The sequence below is a fragment of the Sebastes umbrosus genome, chromosome 18 (genome assembly GCF_015220745.1).
Source record: "Sebastes umbrosus isolate fSebUmb1 chromosome 18, fSebUmb1.pri, whole genome shotgun sequence".
Classification (NCBI taxonomy): Eukaryota; Metazoa; Chordata; class Actinopteri; order Perciformes; family Sebastidae; genus Sebastes; species Sebastes umbrosus.
In genome coordinates, this window is record NC_051286.1 from 26366461 (window position 1) to 26390720 (window position 24260).

A 24260-nucleotide genomic window follows, 5' to 3' on the forward strand; every position below is an offset into this window, starting at 1 on the left:
TGATCTCTTTTACTTTCTCAAAAGGTCCAGATCAAATGATCATTTCAAGTGACATCATTTATACTGGTAATACCATGACGCTGATTTGTGGGCCTCCTGACAACCTTGATGTTGGAAATTTTTCTGCTTCTGAGTGGAAATTTAAAGGAAGAAAAATTACAAGTGGAAGGATTGAAGTAACTAATTCTGCCGTGAACTCTATGCTCAAGGTTAACAACGTCATCCTGCTTGATATTGGTAAGTCAAAGCTAGCTGAATTTGTTAACTAATAAGTAATCAGTAGTCATGAAATCACCATAAAATGTGAATAATGCAGTAGTTACCCAAGTATACACCATATAAAGCTTGGTTCTACATTTGATGACATTGTGAAATGACATCTGATACATTATAGTTTGGGATTTTTTTAAATGTTGTTTCACCAGAATATTGTTAAAAATATTTTTCTATATTTTCTTAATCACAGGACGTTATGAATGTGGTCTGACGGGCGGAGTTATAACTTTCAACCAAAAAAGAGATGTAACAAACGAAATCAAACCAGCTCCCATTATACGTCTAAAGGAACAAGTTAACATTAAATGTTTGGGGACAGAGGGAAAGACAGAATTACTAAAGTGTTGTGTGCAGTCCCCCTATAAGGTCAAGTGGTTTAATGGCTCAAAGGAATTACCCACAGGTAAGTATGAAGTGATGTTGAAAACTCCTCAAATGACCATACTGAAAGGCTGGACTCAGCTGTCATCAGTTTATTTTATTAACAACACTGTTACATGTTCACAGCTGACCCCACTAACGATGGATGCATCACATATGTTTACCAGCTAAGGAGCTGCAGCGAATTACAGCCAATAGTTTTTACTTGTAAGGTCGATGATCTAGATTTTCGAAAGGAAACAGCAATAACCCTTTTCACAGACGGTAAGAACAACATTTAAAATGTAAAAAAAAACAATTCTGTTCCTTAACTATTTTTACGATCTTTTTTGTCTAACACTAATTTATTGTTTAACTCTTAAGATATTATATGCGATGATGATACGTACGGGGCTGGACGAGAAGGCGACATATCAAGAATAGGATGTGATATAGGTCTAGAGGGGAGCAAGACTGCGGAGTGTCAGATCAGATCAGGATCAGGAGAGTGGACATTTTTGAGAGACACTTGCATCGTAACAGAAATCAAGGAATTATTAATTAGTTCAGAGGTAAGTGATCTGCTGGGGATAACACATCATCCCCATTTCAAATCTCTGAAACATACAGTACACCATACAGGCAAATATGATTTATTAAAACCATGGCATAAAATCAGTTGTGCCATGTCACCAAATGTAACTTCAACTTCACTCAACTTCTGGTGTATCACCCATATGTATCACACATATCACCAACGTGATATAGTCTGTCAATCAGTACCTTGACATGCTCACATCATCAGGTTGTGGACATGATATTAAACATACACTCACAAACCCGGTTATTCCATTATTCATTAATTGTTTAAGGTGCAGGTATTATTTGGCAAGCTGTTTTAACATTTAATAGCTGGACAGGGTATCCATTAGAGATATCTGCAATGTAATTTTGCCTCCACTCTAACAACTCTAATTCAAGATATCCCTAATTCTATTTTGACTATGCAAAACTCTAATTTTAGATATCTTTAATTACATTTTGACTAGTACGATTCAAGCTGCTTTTGCCATTCATGTGTATGGGGTTTCAGATAATTCTGACTAGTCATAATTCCAGTTCAAGATATCTTTAATTCCCTCTCAATTGTTGATATCTACATTGTCATTTTTAGATATCTAAAATTAAATTATGACAAGTCAAAATAATGTTGTAGATATCTCTAACTGGAGTTATGGATAGTTAAAATGTAATTACAGATATCTAGAAATAGAGTTTTGACTAGGCGAAATTACGTTGCAGATATCTGTAATTACGTCAGCAGTCACGGCAAGTGGGAGGCGGAAGCTATTTAAAACATACTATGGCTGCTGCACTGCAGACGTATGGATTTATAAAGTGTGTCTGGAGACAATAAATCTACGATACACTATAAACTTCTACCACAACTCGGTAGAGTTCGGTAGAACTCTTGTTCGCCACAGATCCCTTGATGATGAGCTCTTTCTATTTAATGGCATTTTCTAACTATCTGATCCACAGCGGTCCCTCACGGCTGGCTGCGCATAGAAACCAATGTTATGTGTCCAGTTCGGAGGACTAAAGGCTCATTGTGATTAAAATAAGGTTGTAACTCGTTGTCTACCTTAATATGGCTAGAAATATCTGTTGATATGAAGATATGTTTCCAACTTTACCCGAACTATCCATGTTAGCAGAAGCTTCTGCTAACACTGTTCAGATGCTTTGTTGGGCCAATGGGAAGCCTTGCATGAGCAACGTCATGCACAACAACTCTGACAATCTTGTTGCCAGTCCTCTAAATCCTGGACGAGCCCCCATTTGTTACGTTCCCCTCCGTTTAAGGTCCAAGGGATGGAGGGAGTAACAAAATAAATTTGTAAACCCGGGAATGAGAGGACTGGCAACAAGATTGGGTGAAAAATAATCATACAATTTATTAACAAAAAGTATGGTAACAAAAAGGTACAAACACCAAATGAAAACTACTCTCGAACAGAAAATGGGAGATAAGATATGACAGTAACCAATAATAAAACACTCAAATTAAAGCTACTGCTTAAAAGTGCGGCGCAAAACAACCCGAAGGTACTCAACTTAAATCAACAGCTCCACAAAGAGAGCAAATGATCAGGGAGTAAAACAATTTGACACTACTAGTCCACAGAGACAGCAAACAATACAACCTTAAACACCATGAAGTTTAAAGCACACCCGTCAACCACTGACACAACCACGCAACACCGTCTCGGATATATTGCAGATTGCAGGCACTGGGCAACTTCTCCGTTCCGCGTTATATACTCCGCCCTGATTACTGATCAGCCGCAGCTACGCACACTCATCCCTCACAGCTGCACAAGGGGGGAAGGGCAGCACCTGAGAGAGACAGGAGAAGAGAAAAAAAAACAACGACCTTCCACTGCACGTAAAACTAGTAATAATGACGTTTGAGATATCTGTAACTGTTATTTTGGATACTCAAAACTGAATTACGGCTATCTCTAACTGTTGTTTTGACTAGTCAGAATGATGTTATAGATATCTTGAATAAGAATCCTGACTAGTCACAATGTTATACTCAAAACGCAATTGTGGATATCTCTAATTTTAATTCTGGATAGTCAAGCTTAGCTATTAAATGTGAAAACGGCTTGCCATAGGTATTATTGGGATCAGACTTTCAGCTGTGGATGTCCTGACCAAATTTTATGACACCATATTAATTTAAATTCAACATTATACAACTTACAATGCACAGTTTAAGCAGACATTAAAATAATGAAGCAATTCGGATATGTTTTACAGCTGAATACTTTTGCATTAAAAAAATCTAACCTGCTGGTTTCCAACAATATTTTGCATTGTGCCCTGTAGTATTTTCTATAATATCTATACAGAGTGGATGTCAGTGGGGGTCTGTTATGTGAAGAGCTGGAGAGGATTCAGATACTTGTTAACTGCAGCATTAACAAAATACGGAAGTTTTCAACGAACAGCAGCACTTCACACATCACTGAAATAGACGCACAACTACCACATTGCTAACATTGTTCACTAACTCTGCTGTCATATAATTAACTGAAACTGACTGCTTGAATTGAGAACACACCTGTGCACATAGTAGGCTATATTTGTCCTGGTTGAGTCTTGTCCCGGAGCATGTTATGATGTTTGAATGGAACATAAATTACTCTTGTGTTACACAGCAGTGTGAGCCAATGAACCGTTGGGTCACAGAATAAGTGGCAGCCAGTAGGTCAATCCGTCGCCATGTTGAGAGCCATGTGGAGGCAATAGATATGCTCCCAATCTTGCATTTAGCACCTTTAAGTAAATATTGGACTGTATGGCAGATACCCCAATATTGAAGGACTCGGATTGGGCCAAACAAACTTGGACATCCCTAATTCCAGTTTATACTTTTAGCCTGCCCTGCATTCCTGTGACCTTAAAGGTGGTTGTCTGTAACAGTTTCTAGTGGCCAGAAATAAACATCTCTGCATTTGTCATGAATAGTTTGCAATCTCTAAAATGTGATGTCATACATTTTTTGTGTGATTTTAACGTTTCATTCTTTCAGGATTTGGTTAAAGAGGAAGTGTCAGACTTCGTGGGAAATCTAAGTGTCACTGTCAAAGCAAATGCAACATCGATTACAAAATCATCTGAAACCATATCAGCTATCGTTGACATCCTAAACAACATTGCAGCTGTTTCCAATGTTAATGTCACTGAATCTGTCATGATGGTAGGTTAAACCTTCACCTCAGTAGCCTCTTATTAAAGGTTATGTGTGTTATGTCAAAAATATACTTTGGTTGTACCCTCACAATGAAATGTCTCTTCATCTGCAGGATATACTTGAAACAGTTGATGTCATCATCGGGGATGATGCAAGAGAGTCCTGGGCACTTCTGAATGCAAATGAAACCCGCAATACGAGCTCAGAATTACTGGGTGCACTGGAGTCCCTCGCTAATGGATTGGTAGGGGAGTTTTCCTTTACGACTCAACGGATCCTGCTAAACAGAACCACGTTCAACGACTCCTTCAAGGCAGATCTGAACAACAGCATCATCATATACATTCCAGACACCGACCTTGTCAATGTCTTTATCACCACCATCACCTTCTCCACCCTTCATAATGTTATGCCAGTACGGAACTCCAACTCTGATGCTGGCCTCTTCAACGACACCAGCAATAACACTGCCATCGATAATGCCATCAACGCTGCGGTTGTACTAGTCCAAATAAGCGAAACAATTGACAATGTTACTCTGAGCTACGACAAGCTAAATGAGTCCCTGACACTAAACCCTCAATGCGTCTTCTGGAACTTCGCACTTTTTGATAATCTGGGTGCTTGGGATGATGAGGGTTGTACGTTTGTTTCCGACATAAACAACACGGTAACCTGCAGCTGCAACCATCTCACCTCCTTTTCAATTCTGATGGCAACAGACATCCCTCAAGATCTGAGAGAAGCCTTGGATATAATCACTTATGTTGGAGTTGGGATATCTCTTGCAAGCTTAGTAATATGTCTCATTATTGAAGGATACGTTTGGAAAGCCATTACTAGAAATAGCACTGCCTTCATGCGTCATGTTTCCATCATTAACACTGCGCTGTCTCTGTTGATCGCTGACATCTGTTTCATCATTGCCGCCTCTATTGCTAAGAACCCCCTTGAAAACCCAGGGGAGGACCATCAAGTTGAAGTTGGACCATGCAGCACAGCAACATTTTTTATGCACTTTTTCTACCTTGCTCTGTTCTTTTGGATGCTTGTGTCGGGCCTTCTGCTCTTTTACCGGACAGTCATGGTCTTCTCTCACATGTCAAAGTCAATCATGTTGGCCATTGGCTTCCTATTAGGCTACGGGTGCCCTCTGATTATAGCTGTTATCACTGTTGCCGTCACAGCACCAGATAAAGGATATATCAGGAAAGACAATGCTTGTTGGCTCAACTGGTTCGAGACAAAGGCCCTGCTGGCATTGGTGATACCTGCCTTGACTATAGTATTTATCAACCTTTTAATTGTAGTTGTGGTCTTGTTCAAAATGCTGAGAAGAGGTGTGGGAGATGCTGCCCAAACAGATGAAAGGCACACGGTTATGGTCCTTATAAGGTGTGTGGTCATTTTGACTCCTTTATTTGGACTGACGTGGTCTTTGGGAGTGGGAACCATGATATCGTCAACAAATAAGGGACTCCACATTGCCTTTGCATTCTTCAATTCACTACAGGTATTTGCATCCAATGAAATACAAGGTTAAAAAGTAATACTTACATGACACATTTTGTGTTCTTTCCTTTCAATCATAAAGAAATGTGCATGTCTGTCTTTTCTCAGGGTTTCTTCATTTTAGTGTTTGGGACACTATTCGATTCAAAGGTATGTTGACGTCAAAGAAATAGTTTGACATTATGGGAAATACAGTTATTTGCTTGGTATAAAGTCTGGGAGCAGCTAGCCAGGCTCTGTCCAAAGTAAAAGATTTTGCCTATACCAGCATTTAAAGCTTGCTAAAATTACACATTATACGAAAGCAAATAAGATTATTTCCCAAAATGTTATTTTAAAGTGTTGATTTTGCTAAATATTTCCCAAATTACACATTAGTTGAATACTATTGATTTTGACATTGACATGAATTTGATTTTGTCTGTAGATCCGTTCTCTCCTCTCAAGAAACTTGCCTACATCAAGCACAGGTTCTAATAATCAAACAAGAGTAAGTGATTTTTTTTAACATCCCAAAACTGTTACATAAACATTTTTAAGTTCAAGTTTTTTTGTTCGTAATGTATCCTACCTGTAATTGAATCTACAGACCTGTTAAATTCTACAGACATTATTACAATCACTCTCAATAACAATGTAGGAGTCTTTCCTGCAATTACTTTATTTTACATGCATTTGTATTTTTCTACTACAGAGTACAAGTGGTGGCATTTCCTCTCTCAGCGGACTAAACTGGATAAATCGACTGCGTGGAAGAAGATGTAAGTTCTTGTTTTAAATTCAGTAGTTTTTTCGTTTACTTGAATAAGCCGTCATTAACAATTTGTCATTTGACTTTCAGATGTTTACCGCATGTCAGAAGCTGCAAACTCAAGCAGCAATGGCGCATCGGAGTCATTCATGAATATCTGAATCAACACATCACACATGGAATTTATTTCATTACCGATTCAAAAGATCTGCCAGTTATTGTTCATAAATCAGAAACTAGAAAGTGTGAAGTTCACTGATATTGTAAAAGCTGGTCAGCTTTGAAATCAGAAGAAAATGGTGTGTTACAAGATGTTTGCATGGTAATATTACTGTTTGAATTTCTGTAACAAATGTGACATATATGAAATGTAAAGTTCAGTGACATTTCATTGTGAATGGTATTTTTGAAGCAGTACCCTTGTGCTGCTGATTTTGAAGTATGAAGTGTATTGCTGCTTGGTTTGGTAACAGTTGAGATGCACAAAAACCAAAAGGAAGGAACTAGTAAAGAAGTAACATAATTAATGAATGTCTCACAACTCTGAATAACTCTATATCAATGACTGTGTAAGAAATGATGCAGTTTTTATGTACACTCAAATAGTGAATCATATCAACTAGTTTCTGGGTTTTTCATGATTACCTTACCATCGCCATGTCTACTGTATGTCCCCTTAAATTAAGTAGAGCATCATACCTCCTATCTGAAAAGTAGCTACTAAGTATTTAACAAAGTACTACTATCTATTTAAGGCTGAAACTTATTACTTATGTTAATGACCAAACAATTATTTAGCTTCTTTTAGATCATTTTAGGTAATTTTTTGTCTAATAATAAAAACTGTACCTGTGTATATGCATTGGGTTTATCTTGTGATAAACGTTTCCTGTATGCATGTAGCCCACACTGCTTGGAAAACAGTGTCAGCTAACTGCTAGCCACTTAGTTTGCCACTTGTACTGGCACAAAAAAAATTTCATTTTGTGAAATCACTAAATTTAAAAGTGCAGTATAAAGGATTTGGCGGCATCTGGCGGTGAGGTTGCAGAACATGGCGGCTGGCTCCGTGAAGAGGACCCGCTCCCTATGTCCAGTAGATATAAACAGCTCATTCAAAGTTAACAAACACACAAAGATACCTATTTTCAGTCGATTAGACATTAACAAAACATACTTATTCATATTATATTTCATTTCTGCCATTGGATCCTCCTAAATGCTATACACTATTCCTTTAAGTTGAAGTGCTGTAATAAAATCACAGTCTGTAGACTTTTAATCTAATTTGTGCATTGGTGTGGAAAGGTAAATTGAGTTTTGGTAGCATTGTAGCTTAGTAATAATTGTTAGCTAAACAGCAGCCAAAGTCCAATGGCATAGCCTACCTCTGGCTATGCCGTCTTTGTTGTCATTCACCAATAATTTCAATGACCTCCCCACAGAGAGCTGTGGTGTACTTACATTGCTTTATTGTTATTGTAATGGTTTATTCATGTTTGGCCAAGGGCTAATATGTATTGTGCTGGTAACAAATAAAATAAAATAATGAAAAGTCAATTTGAAAATAACTACTAATGCAATGAAATAATTGTTCGTTGTCCCGCAAAAAACATGCTTGTTAAGATGAACTTTGCTGTTTGTACAGTTTGAGTTGTGAATGAACAGTAGATTTATTTTTTTAAATCATGTATTTCTTTTAAATTATAAATAAAATGCTCTTACAAGATTGAAATAATTTTTTTTTCTCTTCAGATAACACAAAAAGTACTGCTTTCCCACTATGTTTACTACTGGATTTAATCCATCATTAAAATGAGCACACAAAGGTTTTAAAGATAGATTGTTTCTGATAATATCAAATCATGATGTCAACCAAAGATCATCACAAAATGACATAGTAAAATCCCTTTGGCACTGTCTTCTATATTTTAAAACTCATATGTATACATTGATGGACAGATGTCTGAATCAACTGACTTAAATGCTTAAATGAATGTGAAGGTGTCTGTCAAGATGCAAAAAAGACATGACGAAGAAGAGTGATTGTGTTCAAAACACAAAATTGATTGGACCCCATATAATTTATTTTCCATTCTCTGTTGTACATCTGAAGGCCTTTGCACACCAAGTATCTATTTTCTGTATGCATTTCGTAAATCTGTCATCCGATAAAAATGGTTATGCACGGAAACCTTGCACACTGAGTCCAATGTGTGTTATTGCGAATTTTTGCAATGAATAGAATAATAAAACACATTGGCACTGAACAACTACTACCGACACACAGGTACCCCTCTTGTGTTGCTTTTGGACGTGTAAGGCATGGCGTGTCATCATACGCTTGATAGATGCATAGTGTCCTTTCAAAATAAACTTACGTTTTTACAGGAAGTTAGGTGTAGGCAACACAACCACAGTTAGGAAACGGTCTTGGTTTTAGACTATTTTGTCAGTTTTAATCAGGATGGAAGTAACATATTAAATTTACTCTCCTTACTGTAACAAAGTCAGGTTATTTTGTGTTCTTATATTTTTTTGAGTATTTAAAAAAAAAACAGTAATTCTACTTTTACTCAAGTATTTTCAAGTGTTGCACTTTGCTACAAATCATGCACATCTGTTAAAGAGTAAAAGCAAAAGTCACATTTTGCTGCTAAAATTAATGATTAAGATCTTACTGTAAATACACTTTTTCAGTACTTTGCAGGTACCCTGCTTTATTTAATATAATTCAGAAAGATGAAACTTCCATCTTTTTCTTAATCCCTTTACCATCTGCAGCCAAAACAAAATGATGAAGGCGCTGACTAAAAACTACTGTTAAAGGAAAGATCATTTCACCATTCATTAATTCCTTCCAGGTCAGTTTAAACCTTTGTGTACTATAGCAAGGGCCTTCCTTTTAATTATGAAGTAATGTTCAAAGATTATAAATATTGTTCACAGAGACAAAAATTCAGAAACATACTCCTTCATTCAACTCCGAGGCAGTGCCTGCAGAAAGATAATACCTACAGTACAAACAGTAAATGAGACACAATATGGATCCTACATTTATTCACAGGCATTCACACTGAGATTACATTTTGTTTAAGGGGCTATCTAGGCACTGAGTTGTACAAACATACTGTATGCATAGTACAATGGCAATTTTGGTGGAAATATATGACATGCAGTGGAAAAGAGATGCTCATATTCAGGGTGAGACTACATCATTAGTGACATGTCAGCACTATATGGTAATGAGTCAAAAAAGCTTATGATTAGTAAAATCACATTGAAATATTTTCCCAGAAATGATCATTCTGAAAGCTGATCGAAACCAGGCGTAAAAGAAACCATAGACAAATGGATTGAGCATTGAATTTGACCATCCAAGCCACTTAAACATGTCAATCACCGGAAGTGGTATTGTGTAATTACTCAAAAGGTTAAAGGAGACACAAAGAGAGAACGGAGTCCAACACATTAGAAATATTCCCATCACAATAGCCAGAGTTTTAGTGGCTTTTCTCTCCATCTTGCTGACAGTTGCTCCAGACTTTTTGTTTTGACAGGTTGTGTTCTGGATGCTGCGTGCCTGTCTCTGTGCCACCGTAAAAATCTTTAGGTAGATGGAGAACATTACGATAGCTGGGAGGTAAAAGGCGAACATTGCTCCCATAAGTGCAGTAGGCTTACTTGTATGTTGAGATATAACACACCTGTTAGTTTGGCCTTGGTTCAGTCCCTGAATTGTGTTTCCAATTCCAATTAGTGCAGAAACAGCCCAGCTCACCAGGATCATGTTGACAATAACACGGACATTTATTTTAGTGCTGTACCTCAGAGGCTGACACACTGCGTAATATCTGTCAATGGATATACAGCACAAGTTCAAAATAGAAGATGCGCACAGAAGCATATCAAAGGTGCTTTGTATCTTACAGAACAAGTCTTCAAGATAACAACATGAGCATACAGCCAGTATAATGCTAAAAGGTAAAACTAAAACCCCAACAAGCAGGTCAGCCACAGCCAGAGAGAGGATCAGATAGTTTGTAGGAGTGTGGAGCTGTTGGAAGTAAATTATGGAGATTATTACAAGAAGGTTTCCACACATTATAAGAAGTGATAAACAGCCAATAAATATACATAATAAATATAAAGTTGTAACTGCCATCATGCCAGATACATTTGCTGATTCATTACAGAAATCATCAGACCTGTTGATAAAGGATTTAAGTTCCATGCATACATGATCATTAATACTGAGATAATATTTGCAACAAAATGCCTTAATGAAACAAAATATAACACAACAGTATGACTTTACTCTATAGAGAGATTTTTCAGTGAATGTTTGTGCTCGGTATGTTTCACACCACCGCCTATTAATCCTAGTTTGTGCATCTGTGCTGACAGGGCTCCTTGGTCTCTGTGCTGCTGAGCAGTATTTTGAGATTAGGTTTTTATTTTTCTGGGCTCATTAGCATATCAGGTTCAAGGGAGTGGCATTTAATGTAGGTCGAAGTCATGACTAATCATACAACTCCTTGTGTATGTGCATTTGTGTTTTTAATCTTCTACACATTAAGTTAGCTCTTAAATGAATCACTGCAACTTTAAGAACTGTGGGGCGTCACAAGTCGCACAACGTTGGCAGTTCGATCCCTTACTTCTCATGTCCGCATGTGCTTGAGCGAGACACTGAATCCCAAATTACTCCCCGGCGCTTACAGCTGCCCACTGCTCCTAAATGCTTAGGATGGGTTAAATGCAGAGGTCAGATTTCATGTATTTACCTGTGTCTATTTGACGATTGCAATAGAGTTTAAGTTTTTATACCATTTTTATACGTGCTGGTCTGTTTAATGTTGTACAAGAGTGAATAATGCCAACCGCTGCTATGTTAAAGGACTATCAAATCCTTCAACTGTTACTATTGATATGGTGATTGTTATAGTTATTCATTTAATTATTAATCAGAGTTCCAAATTGGTAGTTTACTTAATGTGTCATGTATTCAGATTGGCAGCTTAGGTTTTCCTTGTGTTTCCTTTGTTTCCCTGCCCTTGTGTCTCCTGTTTATGTTTCCCTGTTTGTCTAGTCTGTCTGTGTGTTGGGAGGTGTGGCCTTCTGTCTCCTCCTCCTACTCCTCCTCTGGGCGGGCATGCAGGAGCAGCTGAAATCAATCATCACAATCACCAGCAGTATATCTACCCCGGTTTTCCTACAACTCATCGCCAGATCGTTCCGTCACCCACAGTGGTACATTCACTAAATCAGGCTCCTAGATTTTGTACTCTTGTCTCTGCGGTTGCTCTTGTGTTTCTTTTTGGACTTGTTTGGACTAAACCTTGTTTTTTTTGTTGCTCTATACTCAGGTCTGTTCTCCTGCCTGCTGTGGCTGCTTCAAGACCTGCCTGCTCACTCCTGCTCTCTGCTCCTGGATCTACCTGGAACCTTTTTGTTAAAATAAATATTCATTTTTGTTCATACTTTAATACGTCTCTTTGTGTGCTGCATTTGAGTCCACGCTGTTGTTTAAACCAGAACATAACAGAACGATCTGGCCATAACAATGGACTCAGCAGACACAAATGTTTTTCAGGAGGCTGTTTCCAGCCATGATATTTTGTTAGGACAACATCACCAATTACTTCAGGGGTTATTAGAGACCCAACAAGCCTTAGGAAAACAAATGTCTCAGATGGGAAAATGTTTGGAGACTATTTCAGGCCAATTAGCCCCATCCCCCGCTCTGCCTCCTCCTTCTCTGCCTCAGCCACTCAGAGAATCACCTGTTCCTCCACCTGAACCATATGCCGGTGATTTGGGGAGATGCAAGGGATTCCAGCTCCAATGTTCTCTGGTTTTTTCCCGACAACCAGTCACCTTCACTACAGACCAGGCCAAGGTAGCGTATGTTACGGGACTGTTAAGAGGGAGAGCACTGGACTGGGCTGAAGCAATGTTGGGAAGAGGAGGGATACATTTTTTGTCCTATGATTGTTTCATGAGTGAAATGAAGAAAGTTTTTGACCACCCTGTATGTATTGGAGACGCTGCTAAACGTTTGCTTAACATACGACAGAGTCCAAGAAGTGTGGCGGAGTATTCTGTGGAGTTCCGGATTCTGGCTGCGGAGGCTGGATGGAATGACGAGGCATTAAAAGGAGTTTTTCTACACGGTTTGTGTGAGCAGTTAAAGGATGAACTTGCTGTCCGTGATGATACTAACTCCCTTGATGCTCTTATTGATCTGTCTATAAGACTGGACAACCGTATGCGGGAGAGACGCCGGGAGAAGAACTACAAATCCCACACTCCCGTGAACTCTTTTGCCGCTACCCCTACTCTCGCGAGAGTTGCCTCCAGCCCGTCAGAGACTCTCGGCTCCGGTTCCAGCTCCTCTGCTCACTCTGATGAACCCATGCAGATGGGCCGGGCTAATCTCACTCCCGCTGAACGTCAGAGACGGATCCGAGCGGGTGAAGGTATCTACTGTGGTCAAGTCGGACATTTCCTTGCTGCATGTCCTCTCCGCCCAAAAGAGCGGGCTCACCAGTAGCTGTGGGGATACTGGTGAGTAAAACTGATGTCTCCACCAACACTAGACCTCGTACTCAAATACCTGCTAAACTGTGTATGAGTAACATGTCCTTGCCCCTGTTAGCATTGATTGACTCAGGTGCAGAGCAGAGTTTTCTAGATGCTGAGTTAGTCTCTCAGGCTGGCATCAGCATTGAACCTCTTGAGTGTCCTGTCAGAGTCTGTGCTTTAGACGGCAAGTCTTTAGCGTTAGTCACTCACCGCACTGAACCTCTGTCTCTAATTCTGTCTGGAAACCACCGTGAGCTAATACAGTTTTTTGTTTTCTCTGCCCCTACGACTCCTCTTGTTCTCGGACACCCGTGGTTAAAGCTACACAACCCCCAGATCGACTGGTCAACTAGTAAGATTATGGGTTGGAGTAGTTTTGTCATTCCTCGTGCCTGCAGTCAGCATTACCACCAGTAGATATTAGTGTTGCTCCTCCGCCCTGTGTTCCTCCTGACTTGTCTACTGTGCCTCCTGAATATCATGATGTCGGGGAGGTTTTCAGTAAGGAGAGAGCGTTATCCTTGCCACCTCATCGTCCGTATGATTGTGCTATTGAGCTGCTACCTGGTACCACTCTGCCTTCAAGCCGCCTGTACAACTTGTCACGTCCTGAGAGAGGTGCTATGGAGACCTACATTAATGACTCTCTGGCTGCAGGCCTCATCAGACCTTCCTCTTCGCCTCTAGGGGCAGGATTCTTTTTTGTAAGCAAGAAAGACAAGACTCTCCGCCCGTGTATTGATTTTCGAGGGTTAAACAATATCACGGTAAAGAACAAGTACCCTCTACCATTAATCAGTTCTGCTTTTGAACCACTACAGGGAGCTACTGTCTTCAGCAAGCTGGATCTGCGAAACGCGTACCATCTGGTACGGATTCGGGAAGGAGATGAATGGAAGACAGCATTCAACACACCACTGGGTCACTTTGAGTACTTAGTGATGCCTTTTGGACTGACTAACGCTCCTGCAGTGTTTCAAGCACTGGTTAATGATGTTTTGAGAGATTTTTTGGACCGGTTTGTGTTTGTCTACCTGGATGACATTTTGATTTTTTCTTCTGATCTCGCAGAACATCAGCTTCATGTGCGCCAAGTGCTCCAGAGGCTACTGGAGAACAAGCTGTTTTGTGAAGGCTGAGAAGTGCGAGTTTCACGTAAGCTCTGTTGGATTCCTCGGTTACATCATCGAGAGTGGGCAGGTGAAGACGGATCCGGAAAAGATCAAGGCGGTGGCAGAGTGGCCGGAACCATCCTCCAGAAAGCTATTACAACGCTTCCTTGGATTCGCCAACTTCTACCGCCGGTTCATCCGTGATTACAGCAGAATTGCTGCACCACTGACCAAGCTCACATCCCTCGCTGTTCCTTTTCGCTGGACTCCTGAGGCGGACCAGGCGTTTGCCTTATTAAAGGACCGCTTTACGTCCGCACCTATCCTGGTGCAACCTGACTCTTCTCTTCAGTTTGTTGTGGAGGTTGATGCCTCGGACATTGGTGTGGGGGCTGTTCTCTCCCAACGCTCCAGACCAGATAAGAAATTACGTCCCTGTGCTTTCTTCTCTCGACGCCTGTCTCCAGCTGAGAGCAACTACGACGTGGGAAATCGTGAGCTGTTAGCAGTGAAGTTGGCCCTGGAGGAGTGGAGACACTGGTTGGAGGGTTCGGAGATCCCGTTTATTGTATGGACTGATCACAAGAATCTTGCTTACATTCAGTCAGCCAAACGACTGAATTCCCGCCAGGCTCGGTGGGCTTTATTCTTTGGTCGATTCGACTTCACCATTACTTACCGTCCCGGTTCCAAGAACATCAAGCCTGACGCGTTATCCCGGCAGTTTTCATCAGAGGAGTCACCAAGTGTTTCAGACACCATTCTGCCGGCAGCCTTGGTGGTGGGGACGTTAACCTGGGAGGTTGAGTCAGCGGTTCGGGAGGCTCAACGTGAAGAACCGGATCCAGGTACTGGCCCCGCTAATCGTTTGTTTGTTCCTGTGTCAGTTCGCTCCCAGGTCCTGCAGTGGGGACACGTTTCCCGGTTCGCTTGCCATCCTGGGATGAGTAGGACTTTGTCACTCCTCAGACGACACTTCTGGTGGGCCACAATGGAGAAGGACGTCAAGGAATACGTTCTCGCCTGCACAGTCTGTGCCCGGGGAAAGGCATCTCATCGGCCGCCTGTGGGATTGCTCCGCCCATTACCCATACCTGGCCGCCCTTGGTCCCACATCGCCTTGGATTTTGTCACTGGTCTTCCTCCTTCTAATGGTAAGACAGTGATACTTACCATTGTTGATCGGTTCTCCAAGGCCGTTCATTTCATTGGCCTTCCCAAGCTGCCTTCAGCACATGAGACAGCTGATCTCTTGACTAACCATGTTTTTCGTCTGCATGGTATTCCTGTGGACATCGTTTCAGACCGTGGTCCTCAGTTCATCTCTCAGGTCTGGAAGTCTTTTTGTCAAGCCCTTGGAGCCACTGTCAGTCTGTCTTCTGGTTTCCACCCTCAGACGAATGGACAGTCAGAGAGGGCTAATCAGGATTTGGAATCCGCCATACGTTGTGTTGCTGCTATTAATCCATCTTCTTGGAATTCACAGTTATGTTGGATTGAATATGCGCATAATTCTCTCTCTTCTGCTGCCACTGGTGTTTCTCCTTTTGAAGCCTCATTAGGGTACCAGCCTCCACTGTTTCCAGCACAAGAGGAGGAGTTGGCTGTGCCATCTGTGCAGCACCACCTTCGACGCTGCCGCAAGGTCTGGAGGGACACTATGGCTGCGTTACTTCGTACGGCTGAGAGAAACAAGAGGATCGCGGATCGTCACAGGACCCCGGCTCCTGTCTACATCCCAGGTCAGAGAGTTTGGTTGTCCTCCAGAGACATTCTGTTGAAGACTGACTCCAGAAAACTGGCTCCTCGTTTCATCGGACCATTTGAGATAGAGAGAATTATTAACCCTTCCACAGTCAGACTCATCCTGCCTAAATCCCTAAGGATTCATCCTTTGTTCCATGTCTCCCAGTTGAAACCGGTCCTCACCAGTCCTCTGGTCCCTCCAACCAATCCCCCTCCTCCCGCCCAGATCATTGACAACCAGCCAGCGTATACGGTCAGGCGACTGATGGATGTTAGACGCCGAGGCCGGGGGTTTCAGTATCTGGTGGACTGGGAGGGATACGGCCCAGAGGAGCGCTCCTGGGTACCTCGTTCCCGCATCCTGGATGCTGCTATGGTTCGGGAGTTTCATCAGGCTCATCCTGAGAAACCTGGAAGATAGCCTGGAGGCTCTCGTTAAGGGGGAGGTACTGTCATGTATTCAGATTGGCAGCTTAGGTTTTCCTTGTTTCCTTTGTTTCCCTGCCCTTGTGTCTCCTGTTTATGTTTCCCTGTTTGTCTAGTCTGTCTGTGTGTTGGGAGATGTGGCCTTCTGTCTCCTCCTCCTACTCCTCCTCTGGGCGGGCATGCAGGAGCAGCTGAAATCAATCATCACAATCACCAGCAGTATATCTACCCCGGTTTTCCTACAACTCATCGCCAGATCGTTCCGTCACCCACAGTGGTACAGTCACTAAATCAGGCTCCTAGATTTTGTACTCTTGTCTCTGCGGTTGCTCTTGTGTTTCTTTTTGGACTTGTTTGGACTAAACCTCGTTTTTTTTATTGCTCTATACTCAGGTCTGTTCTCCTGCCTGCTGTGGCTGCTTCAAGACCTGCCTGCTCACTCCTGCTCTCTGCTCCTGGATCTACCTGGAACCTTTTTGTTAAAATAAATATTCATTTTTGTTCATACTTTAATACGTCTCTTTGTGTGCTGCATTTGAGTCCACGCTGTTGTTTAAACCAGAACATAACATAATGAGACTTATCTGTGACACTAAATTAATTGGCTTAATTGGATAATTTTCTCTTTGTTTCAAAATGTGGTTCCCCCGAGCTGATTTAATATAAATTAAATCATATTATTCAATATAATTAATAATTATTTGGATAATTATTAATTACATTTGATAGCAATTTTATTGCCTTTTTGAGCTTATGTAACAACATAATTGGGTGCTATGTTTTTATTAATATATATTGATAATTTAGTATTTTTTGTTAATATTATTAATCTATTTATTATTTGTTATTATTAATTTCATTGATATTGCTAATAATCTTTTATATTTTCTAATAACTAGACCAGCTCTTACTTGCGTCCCCAACATAATGATGCCCCGTGTGTGGCATAGTATTGTTGGCAATTGTTCATAGTTTAATTTTAATTTCAGCATTTCAATTCAGCATAAGGCCATTTCAGCCTTCTTTGTCCTGTGTCCCTATCTCTGGCGGTGTGAAACGGATTTAAGAGCAAGTAAAAAAATAAATATAAAAACATAATTCAAAGCAGTAAACACCCACACCATAAATCCAGCTGTCCTTCCTCCATTTGTCAGTTTAAACTGGGTTGTTTTAGCCTACATTATGACTTAAACTTCTTCATATGTGTGTAATATTATTATACGATCTGCGCACCGAGCTCTACCCTTTTATACAAGTTGATCTCTTATATGGAACATAACATGCTCCATACCAGGTTAGCTGTTCAGCATAAGTTACCATGGCGTTCTACCCCGGTAAGAAGTTATCCACCTTTGTAGGACGGAAAACCCTGGGTTAACCCTGAAGTTACCTTGCTAACACCAAACAGGTCAAATCTGGAATTTACGGTAAAAACGTATCAAAAGGGGATTAATCATTACATTAATTAAAGGAGCCAAGGGTAGGGTCTGTTGTGTTATGATGTTTTTGATATATCAATGTACCCAGAAATATGAATCAATTTTGTGTTGACTGCAGAGACGCAAGGCTTAAATCTTTTATGCAAATAAAGGGTCTTTTGCATCTTAACCAGCCTTTTTCTCCTGAGTCAGATTTCACCAACAATATCAAAACAGTCAGTCCAAATGAGAGCAACAGAGAAGAAGGAGTGGTCGCTCTGAAACAGAAAGGCTGCTGTCTCAGTGGGATTCTGTGGGCTTTGATGAGATAAAAGTTACCAACATAACAGTTAGAATTCAACTTAGACGACATGAAGCTAGGGGAAATGTAAACAGAGTTGATTATCATGAACTTCATTCTATATTTTGTTCCAGCATATAAACAATGTAACAGTAAAAAGGAGTCAATTTATGTATGGTTCAAAATCAACATTAAAAGGTGTAATACACTTTAAGTGGATTAAAAACATATATCAAAATATAAGATTAACTGAGGCGTTAGTGTGTACCCAAATTTCAGTTTAAGCTCTTCGGGGACGTATAATATACAGTACATATATAGAAATAACATGTAGAGGGACCAAGTGATTAATAAAAGGATAGGCTTTGTTCTACAGTCTTTGGTCAGTTTAACTTGCTTTGGTTTAATTTGTTACGTCAACAATTTCCTGTTATTAGAACATATGTTAGCTCAGCATCACATCAATTAAAGTACATGTTAATCTGCATTAAATGTCCATTTCATTTAGCCTTATTCACAGTTTGAATGTGTATCTGTTTATCTGACTATTTGTGAGCCACTCAAGAATGTGGAGAGCCGTAAAACCAAGGAAAAATTATGAATAATGAATGTAAGACGGGGAAAATTATGAAACATGGCTCTATTTTCATCATATCACGATTGTCTTAATCAAATTGTCTTAAAATTAATCAAATCACTTGATAATGTATCACTCCATTTTTCATTATACATCCATTTTTACGGCTCCATTTTTCAATTCACATGCAAATTCATCACCTCCACTTTTATCAATTAATTTTTGTTAGTTCCACCTAACTTTGTCTTTAATTTGTGTCTCAATTATGTCTATCCTATAACATCATCATCGTATACATCTTTTTCTTTACCCTCCTTCCACCCCCCCTTTTCCTTTTAAAAGTGTTACGCAGTAACATTTACTCAGAGTACATTTGACCTGAATTATTTTTATCGAAGTACATTTGTACTAGGGCTGTCAAAGTTAACGTGATAATAACGTATTAACGCAAATTCGTTTGAACGCCACTCATTTCTTTAACGGATTAATGAAACTTGCGATTTTTAATCAACTCCTTCAAAATCCGACGGGATTAAAATGACTGATTTACACCTTACTGTAAATACACTCATTCAGTAGTGTATTTAATAATATTTAGAATGATGAAAGTTCCATCTATTTCTTAATCCCTTTACCATCTGCAGTCAAAAAAAAATGATGAAGTCGCTGAAAGAAAACTACTGTAAAGGAAAGATCATTTCACCATTCATTAATTCCTTCCAGGTCAGTTTAAAACGTTGTGTGCTATAGCAAGGGCCTTCCTTTTAATTGTAAAGTAATGTTCAAAGGCTCAAATATTGTTCAGGAGTATGACACTCCTGCATTCAACATACGGAGGCAGTGTCTACAGAAAGATAATGACTGCTCTGAATAAAAACTAAATGGGACACAATGAGATGTACAGTATAGATCCTACATTTATTTACAGACATTCACAATTGTAAGATCACAAAAGATTACATATTGTTTCAGCCTCTTAATCTACGCACTGAGTTGTGCAAACAGATACTGTAGTAAAAGTACAGTGGCAATTTTGGTGTAAATATATGACATGCAGTGGAACAAGAGTGGATAAGATAACCTTCAGGGTCAAACTACATCATTAGCAACATATCAGCACTATATGATAGAGTCAAAGGAGCTTATACTTAGTAAAATCACCTTGAAATATTTTGCCAGAAATGATCATTCTGAAAGCTTTTCGAAACCAGGTGTAAAAGAAACCACAGACAAATGGATTGAGCATTGAATTTGACCATCCAAACCACTTTAAAAGGTTAATCACAGGAATTGGTATTGTGTCATTGTTCAGAAGGTAAGAGGAGATACAAAGAAAGAAAGGAGTCCAACAGATTAGAAATATTCCCATCACAATAGCCAGAGTTTTAGTGGCCTTTTTCTCCATCTTGCTGACAGTTGCTCCAGACTTTTTGTTTTGACAGGTTGTGTTCTGGATGCTGCGTGCCTGTCTCTGCGCCACCATAAAAATCTTTAGGTAGATGGAGAACATTACGATAGCTGAGAGGTAAAAGGTAAAAATTGTTCCCATAAATGCAGTACGCTTTATTGTATGTTGAAATAAACCACACCTGTTAGATTGGCCTTGGTTCATTCCCTGAATCATGTTTCCAATTCCAAATATTGCAGAAACAGTCCAGCTCACCAGGATCATGATCACAATAACATGGACATTTATTTTACTTCTGTACCTCAGAGGCTGACACACTGCGTAATATCTGTCAACAGATATACAACATAAATTCAAAATAGAACATGTGCACAGAAACATGTCCAAGATGCCTCGTACCTTACAGAGTAAGTCAAAATAACAACATGAGCATACAGCCAGTGTAACACTAAAAGGTAAAACTAAAACCCCAACAAGCAGGTCAGCCACAGCCAGAGAGAGGATCAGATAGTTTGTAGGAGTGTGGAGCTGTTGGAAGTAAATGATGGAGATTATTACAAGAAGGTTTCCACATATTATAAGAACTGATAAACAGCCAACAAAAATACACAATAAATATGAAGTTGTAACTGCTGTCATGCCAGATACATTTGCTGATTCATTACCGAAATCATCAGACCTGTTGATAAATGATTTAAGTTCCATGCATAAATGATCATTAATACTGAGATAATATTTGCAACAAATTCCTTAAATCAAGAAATATAACACAACAGTATCAGTTTTCTGTATAGAGAGATTTTTTGGTCAATGTTAGAGCTTGGTATGTTTCACATCATGCCTATTAATCCTAGTTTGGGCATCTGTGCTGACAGGGGTCCTTGGCCTCTGTGCAGTTGAGCAGTATTCTGAGATTAGGTTTATTTTTGTCTGGGCTCATTAGCATATCAGTTTCAAGGGAGTGGCATTTAATGTAGATCAAAATGATGAGTAATCTTACAACTCCTTGTGTATGTACATGTGTGCGTTTAATCTTGCATACATTAAGTTATCTTTTAAATGAATCACTGCAACTTTAAGAAACAATTTTATTGGGGTGACTGTGGCTCAGGTGAGAGAGCAGGTCATCCTTTAATTACAAGGTTGGCAAACAGTAATAGCGGTGCTTAAAGCTGCAGTGGGGAGAAATGGAGCAAATATGATTTAAAAAGCTTATTTATATAAAACAGTCACTATATTCTTTGAGAGTAGTGCATGAGATGGGTAATCTGAAAAAAAGAATGTGCTCTGAAAAAGCGACACTGTTTTAAACAAAATTAAGTTTATCAATGAATTGCCACCTTATTGTGGTGGAGGAGTTTGTGTGCCCCAGTGATCCTGGGAGCTGTGCTGTTGGGGCGCATTAGCTCCTGGTAGGGTCTCCAAAGGCAGAGGAGAGGCCAGACCAAGAGCTATTCACATACCTCAATGAATTGGACTACATCAACTGGAGCAACCTCACCCGGACAAGGGAGACCGGGGACCCCCTCCTGGAGTCAGACCAGGGAGGGGGACTCGCTGGCGAGTATCTGGTGGCAGGGCCTTGGTCCATGGGGCCTGGCTGGGCACAGCCCGAAAAGGCATCATGGAGCCGCCACCCTGTGGGCCCGCCCCCCACAGACATAAGCATTGGGGTCGGGTGCAATGGCAGTCGGGCTGCATGCAAAGGCGGGGATCTGGGTGTGCGGACCCGCCATCGCAGACTGGCTCTTGGCACATGGAACGTCACCTCTCTTGCGGGGAAGGAACCGGAGCTGGTGCGGTTAATGTGGAGCGGTACCAACTACATATAGCTCTGGTTCTGAAACCACACTCCTGGAGAGGGGCTGGACTCTCGCCTTTTCCGGAGTTGCCCAGGGTGGGAGGCGCCGGGCGGGTGTGGGGTTACTCACAAGCCACAGCTGAGTGGCGTTGTGTTGGAGTTGTCCCCGGTGAACGAGAGGGAGTCTCTGGCTGGCGTCCTGGAAAGGGCGCCAACCAGGGACTATATAGTTCTCCTGGGGGACTTCAATGCTCACATGGGCAACAATGGAGAAACCTGGATGGCGGTGATTAGGAGGAACGGCCCGTCTGATCTGAAACTGAGTGGTGTTTTGTTGTTGGACTTCTGTGCTAGTCATGGATTGTCTATAACAAACACCATGTTCAATCATAGGGCTGTTCACAAGTGTACTTGATACAACCACTAAGTCGATCATCGATCGTTGGTCTAGAGTGTTCTGGTACCATCAGATCTGCGGCCGTATGTCTTGGACACTCGGGTGAAGAGAGGATCAGAGCTGTCAACTGATCACCAGCTTGAAGTGAGTTGGACCAGATGAGGGGGGAAACGTGTAGTGAGGATGAACTGGGAACGTATGGCTGAGGCCCCTGTGAACGAGGTCTTCAACTCCCACCTCTGGAATAATTTTTCGCACATCCCGGGGGAGGCTGGGGACATGGAATCCGAGTGGGCCATGTTCAAAGCCTCCATTGTGGAAGTCGTTGCTAGTAGTTGTGGCAGGAAGGTCATCTGGGCCTGTCGTGGCGGCAACCGAAGAACCCGCTGGTTGTGAAGGAGGCCGTCAAGCTGAAGAAGTACGCATCTTGGTTGGTTCGGGGGTCCCCGGAAACAGCTGACAGGTACTGGTTGGCTAGAAGGGCTGCAGCTGCAGCGGTCACAGAAACAAAAACCCGGTTGTGGGAGAAGTTGGAGGAGACCATGGAGATGGACTTTCGGTTGGCCTAAAGGAAGTTCTGGCAAACCGTTAGATGACTCAGAAAGGGAAAGCAGGGCTTGACTCAGGCTGTGTTCAGCAGGGGAGGAGAACTGCAGACCCGGACTGGGGATATCATCGAGCAGTGGAAAGAGCACTTTGAGGAACTCCTGAACCTAACCAACAAGTCCTCCGTAGAGGAGGCAGAGTTTGAAGACTCGGGGGAAGGCTTGTCCATATTCTTGGCAGAGGTTGCTGTGGTAATCAAAAAGCTCCTCAGTGGCAAGGCGCCAGAGGTGGATGAGATTCGTCCTGAGATAATGAAGGCTCTGGTCATTGTTGGGCTGTATTGGCTGACACGCCTCTTCAGTGTCGCGTGGAGGTCGGGTATAGTACCTGTGGCATGGCAGACCGGGGTGGTGGTTCCAATTTTAAAAAGGGGGACTTGAGGGTGTGCTCCAATTACCGGGGTATCACACTGCTCAGCCTCCCAGGAAAAGTTTATTCTAGGGTGCTGGAAAAGAGACTCCGACTGATTGTCAATCCTCGGATTCAGGAGGAGCAATGCGGATTCTGTCCTAGCTGTGGAACAGTGGACCAGCTCTTTACCCTTGCGGGGCTGTTGGAGGGGTCGTGGGAGTTTGCCCATTCAGTCTACATGTGTTTTGTGGACATAGAGAAGGCTTACGACCATGTCCCCCGGGGAGTCCTGTGGGGGGTACTACGGGAATATGGGGTACTGTTACGAGCCATCTGGTTCTTGTATAACCAAAGTAAAAGTTGTGTCTGTATACTCAGCACAAAGTCAAACACGTTTCCAGTGGGTGTTGGCCTCCGCCAGGGTTTTCCCTTGTCACCGATACTGTTTGTGATTTTCATTGACAGGATCTCAAGGCGTAGCCGGGGGGAGGAGAGTGTCCGGTTCGGGGACTTCAGAATTGCGTCTCTGCTCTTTGCAGATGATGTGGTTCTGTTGGCTTCATGGAACTGTGACCTGCAGCATGCACTGGGGCGGTTTGCAGCCAAGTGTGAAGAGAGCAGGATAAGAGTCAGTACCTCCAAGTCTGAGGCCATGGTTCTCTGCTGGAAACCAGTGGGGAGTGAGTCCTTGCCCCAAGCGAAGGAGTTGAAGTATCTCGGGGTCTTGTTTACGAGTAAGGGAAAAATGGAGCGGGAGATGGACAGGTGGTTTGATGCAGCGTTGACAGTTATGCGGGCGCTATACCTGACCGTTGTGATGAAAAGGGAGCTGAGCCATTCCATCTACATTCCAACCCTCACCTA

At 41.4% G+C, this 24260-nt stretch overlaps 3 protein-coding genes across 4 annotated transcripts in view; 1 reads left to right on the forward strand and 2 right to left on the reverse strand.

The window, feature by feature from the left end:
• The window catches only part of adgrf8 (adhesion G protein-coupled receptor F8), a 32100-nt gene extending 23706 nt beyond the window's left edge, over positions 1–8394 (forward strand). For both annotated transcript variants that reach the window (XM_037751473.1, XM_037751474.1), the window contains exons 37-46: positions 25–237; positions 467–679; positions 784–921; positions 1021–1208; positions 4241–4408; positions 4515–5915; positions 6023–6064; positions 6342–6404; positions 6609–6675; positions 6756–8394. In XM_037751473.1, coding sequence (XP_037607401.1) covers positions 25–237; positions 467–679; positions 784–921; positions 1021–1208; positions 4241–4408; positions 4515–5915; positions 6023–6064; positions 6342–6404; positions 6609–6675; positions 6756–6826 — 2564 coding nt within the window. In that variant the 3' untranslated portion in view covers positions 6827–8394. The remainder of the gene's footprint in view (positions 1–24; positions 238–466; positions 680–783; positions 922–1020; positions 1209–4240; positions 4409–4514; positions 5916–6022; positions 6065–6341; positions 6405–6608; positions 6676–6755) is intronic.
• A 1521-nt stretch (positions 8395–9915) lies between these two features.
• On the reverse strand, positions 9916–10830 carry LOC119477441 (trace amine-associated receptor 1-like). Its single transcript, XM_037751530.1, has 2 exons — positions 10596–10830; positions 9916–10523 (listed from the first exon to the last, which is right to left on the reverse strand). The coding sequence occupies exons 1-2, from the start codon at positions 10828–10830 to the stop codon at positions 9916–9918; spliced, it is 843 nt and encodes a 280-aa protein (XP_037607458.1).
• A 9135-nt stretch (positions 10831–19965) lies between these two features.
• LOC119477442 (trace amine-associated receptor 1-like) lies at positions 19966–22400 on the reverse strand. Its single transcript, XM_037751531.1, has 2 exons — positions 22061–22400; positions 19966–20990 (listed from the first exon to the last, which is right to left on the reverse strand). Exons 1-2 carry the CDS (start codon positions 22398–22400, stop codon positions 19966–19968), a joined length of 1365 nt encoding a protein of 454 aa, XP_037607459.1.
• Between the last annotated feature and the right edge of the window lie 1860 nt (positions 22401–24260).

Coding starts and splice junctions, on each gene's coding strand:
- LOC119477441 (XM_037751530.1), bottom strand. CDS start 10,830: ATGGCAGTTACAACTTTATATTTATTATGTATATTTATTGGCTGTTTA. Junction 10,524..10,595: donor TTATCTTGAAGACTTGTTCT/GTAAGATACAAA, acceptor GTATATCCATTG/ACAGATATTACGCAGTGTGT.
- LOC119477442 (XM_037751531.1), bottom strand. CDS start 22,400: ATGACTAGCACAGAAGTCCAACAACAAAACACCACTCAGTTTCAGATC. Junction 20,991..22,060: donor ACCAGAGCTATATGTAGTTG/GTACCGCTCCAC, acceptor TCTTGATTTAAG/GAATTTGTTGCAAATATTAT.